The sequence below is a fragment of the Lottia gigantea genome (assembly GCF_000327385.1).
Source record: "Lottia gigantea unplaced genomic scaffold LOTGIsca_702, whole genome shotgun sequence".
NCBI classification, from domain to species: domain Eukaryota; kingdom Metazoa; phylum Mollusca; class Gastropoda; family Lottiidae; genus Lottia; species Lottia gigantea.
This window is the reverse complement of record NW_008710378.1, coordinates 6025-9666: the sequence shown is the minus strand read 5'-3', so window position 1 is coordinate 9666 and position 3642 is coordinate 6025. Positions and strand designations below refer to the sequence as shown.

The following is a 3642-nucleotide window of genomic DNA, read 5'->3' as shown; positions in this document are numbered from 1 at the left end:
TATTAGATTCATATAAACAGTACTACAATGTTGTGATGAGTAACGTCGTTATATTGATAATCTGAGATGAACTATAACGTTCTGCTGATCAAAAATTGATCAAATTATGAAAAAAAAAACAAAACTATTAGCTTTCTAGTATTTGGAAGTTGGTCAATCAAAGCTGTAAAATATTTTTCAACTTCGGGGTATTCTTAAATAAAACGCGACACGGATTAATAATCTTTTTACTTCGGACCACAATAAGACTACATTCACCCCCCTTTGACCGCATGCAAATTTCATTGAATCACACAGCACGTGCAAGACGATAAAAAATGGATGCTAAAGGTTATGTGAAATTTATAGCAGAATTCTGTGTATTGAACGTCATATAAACAGTTTTACGAAAGGTCAGTTAAAAACATTGTTAAACTTTGAGACTTTGGTCTGCTAGCATTAATATCATGACATATTAAGTAATATTTTCAATTTCATAAAAGCGTAGTCCAAAGCGTTCTGTACTCTTGCGTGTTGATGTATGTCAATCGTATTCATTTTTTTTTATTATTAATTCATTCACTCATACGAACTTTCAGAAACATGTTTCGACAGAATGAGATGAGTGAATGTCTCTCGAATCGACGAATATCCTGAAAAGAACATCAGACTTAGTCCGAAACGTTTTGACCTTATTTTTATTATTGCATTCATTCATTTAAAAGGATAGATTACTTCTTCCATTTCATACATTTCAAAAATATAAATACATCTGCTTCATTCATTCATGTATTAAAACATTAAGTTATTTCATCTGTTTCATTCACTCATTCATTCACTCTTTTATTTATTCGGATGTTTGATTGTTTCTATCTGAGTAACGTGTCGGCAGCATCAAATGAGTATCAATTCGAGACGAGTCTTCATATTGTGAACTTGTCACGGTGTTGAATTTTCGTCTCGAATAGTTTGCTCATAGACCACTGTGGTGTCTGAATCGCATTTTGTCAAGTATTTTCATGTAAATTGAAATAACGTTCATAGGCAAATTCCGTTGAATCGAAGGAATTTAAATGAATTTGAATTTCAAAAGAGTACCGATAGTCTTAAAATGAGTTTGTGTTGACTGAAAAAGAAATTTGCGTAAGTTTATACTGATTAGAAACGTACTTTCGTACCAAAAATTTCAACTAAATAACAAATATACTAAATTATACCTGGAAATTGCCCTCTGTAAAACAAATTTCTCAGCTCAACATGGATTATTTATTTCTACTACAGACCACACTCATTGAAAAGTTATCTCCCTTTGACCACGAGTAAACCCTGTTAATGAAATCTGTACTTGCTTTTTGTAGGTCGTGTTAATTCTAACATTGAAAGAAGCCCTATGTATTGAATATCATTTAAAACCGTTATGTTTAAGATAAGCGATTTTCCCTTATATTGGATAGTTTACTTCATTTCCAAGTAAGATGTCCTGATGAGGATTTAATATCCGAATCTCGCATGGAAAGAATGTCATAACAAGGTCGAATCATTTTTGTAAATTAGGATCTAAAACCAAAAACGTCGGAAAGAAATTCAGAATGACGCAATTGTCCCTCTAAGCACAATCAAAAACTTGAAAACTGTAAATATGGATTGTTGATTTCTATTACAGACCACATTCAATTGAAATTGTCTCGAATTGATCACTGGTAAACTCTGTTAATGACCACTAAACATTCTTATTTTAGTGTGTGTGAATTTGAGTTTTGTGTGAAATCCTTTGTATTGAGTTTCATTTAAAACAGTTATGTGAAAGGTACGCAAATGTATTCATTCATTCATTCCCCTAATAATGTATAATTTGTCCAATCCAGATGTCCTGATGATGATTTTATATCCAAAGCGGGCATGGTCACAATAAGATCCATTCCTGTCGAAGGGATATGGTAACCAATATTTATTATTAAATATTATTTAAATATGATTGCACATTCTACTGGTTGTCATTTAGGCTTGACTGGTCTTTGGTCGAAACATTCTGATAATAAAGACCCTTAAACCACAAACGTCGGACGGAAATTATGGTGCCAATGTCCCCTTAATACAAAGCTTGTTGATTTCTATCATACTCAATTGAATTTAGTCTGCTTAGAGCACGAGTAAACGTTGTTAATTATCACTCTACTTTCTTATTGTAGGGCATGTGAATTCAGGTTTTGAAAGAAAAGTGTGTATTGAACACAAATACAAAGGTTACAAAAGGTAAGCACATTCATTTACTCTGTCACGCATTTATTCATTCATTCATTCGTCAGCTTTACCAAATGTAAGAAATCAGCTGGAATTGAGCTCTTGAAAATTAAGTATCATGGAAAAAAAACCTGTTTCTTATTTATTTCATTTCATTTCAGTTATTTTTATTTTCATTGACGGTTACATAAACGTCCAAGGTGAACCCTAGTTTTCAAAGAAAGCCTATGTATTGAACGTCGGTTTTAAAGTGTTTTCAAAAGGCACGTCATTTGACCGGATTCATACATTCATTCAACTTTTTTCATTTACTTATTCTTTAGTTCATTCGTTCATTCCTTACTTAATTGTAAAATTTATCCGATTCCAAAACTATCTGATAAGCTCGTTCTTTCTTTCATTCATTCATTTATTCATTCCTTCCTTCCTTCCTTCCTTCCTTCCTTCCTTCCTTCCCTTATATTGAATAGTTTACATGTTTTCAAACCAGATTGCCTAAATGAAGATTTTTATTCGAAAATTATATCGTTTAATTTGATTATATTTCATGACAATTGGCGGTGATATGGATATTCAGTTTTAGTTTTGAAATAATTTGAGTGTATTAAACAGAAACCTATTTTATATTCATTCATTAAATGTTTGAGTTCCGTATCATCTCAGATTTGTCTGGTTTTATATAAACACTGACGTTTCTACGGGCCATGTCACACCTCCCTACACAGAATTCTTTCCATCCTCTGTTTTCCAAGTTGACCTTATTTCAATTTTGGATACCCCAGGCAAGACATAACTCAATCCTCAGAATTCATTTCATTCTGCAATACTTTGCCGATCAGTTGGAGAAAAGTAAAATGTTAAACTGTATTATTTTCAGTGGTATGGATGGCCAAGTTAAGTTAAGTTAAGTTCACTCATTCATTCTTTATCAAGTTAACCTTATTTCAATTTTGTATTCCCTGTCAATGAATAATGCGGACTGATATTGAAAAAGCCCAGTTTCCAAAAAATCCACCTTTAGAGGAATACTTCAGATCAATATGAACAATTTAAAGTTGCTGTAAAAGGAAATAGCTAAGGAATACTACAATACTTTACCGATCAGGGACTAAGTAAAATGTAAAAAAGTAAAATGTTAAACTGCATTATATTATTTTCAGTGATATTGATGTTAAAGTTTTAAATTAAGTTAAGTTAAGTTCTGACCGAAATTAAGTTTAGGTGAAATCTTGCGGAACATTTAACGTTACGAAAAAAAGTTTTATTTTCGAAGGGTAAGCATGACTTTGATTTTAAAAACTTGTTCATTATGATCAATGTTTTAATTCCGTTGTATATATTTGATGTCATTGGTATAGATCAGTGGCCTTTACGCGGTATGACATCTCATTCATTCATTCATTCATTCATTTATTTATTCAT

The 3642-nt window shown here is 31.7% G+C and overlaps 1 protein-coding gene across 1 annotated transcript in view; it reads left to right on the top strand.

Moving 5' to 3' along the window:
* Window positions 1–3408, top strand: part of LOTGIDRAFT_176064 (hypothetical protein) — a gene marked incomplete at both ends in the record, with an annotated part of 7823 nt that extends 4415 nt beyond the window's left edge. Inside the window, 2 exons of the mRNA XM_009065807.1 lie at window positions 2169–2232; window positions 3381–3408. Coding sequence (XP_009064055.1) covers window positions 2169–2232; window positions 3381–3408 — 92 coding nt within the window. The remainder of the gene's footprint in view (window positions 1–2168; window positions 2233–3380) is intronic.
* Between the last annotated feature and the right edge of the window lie 234 nt (window positions 3409–3642).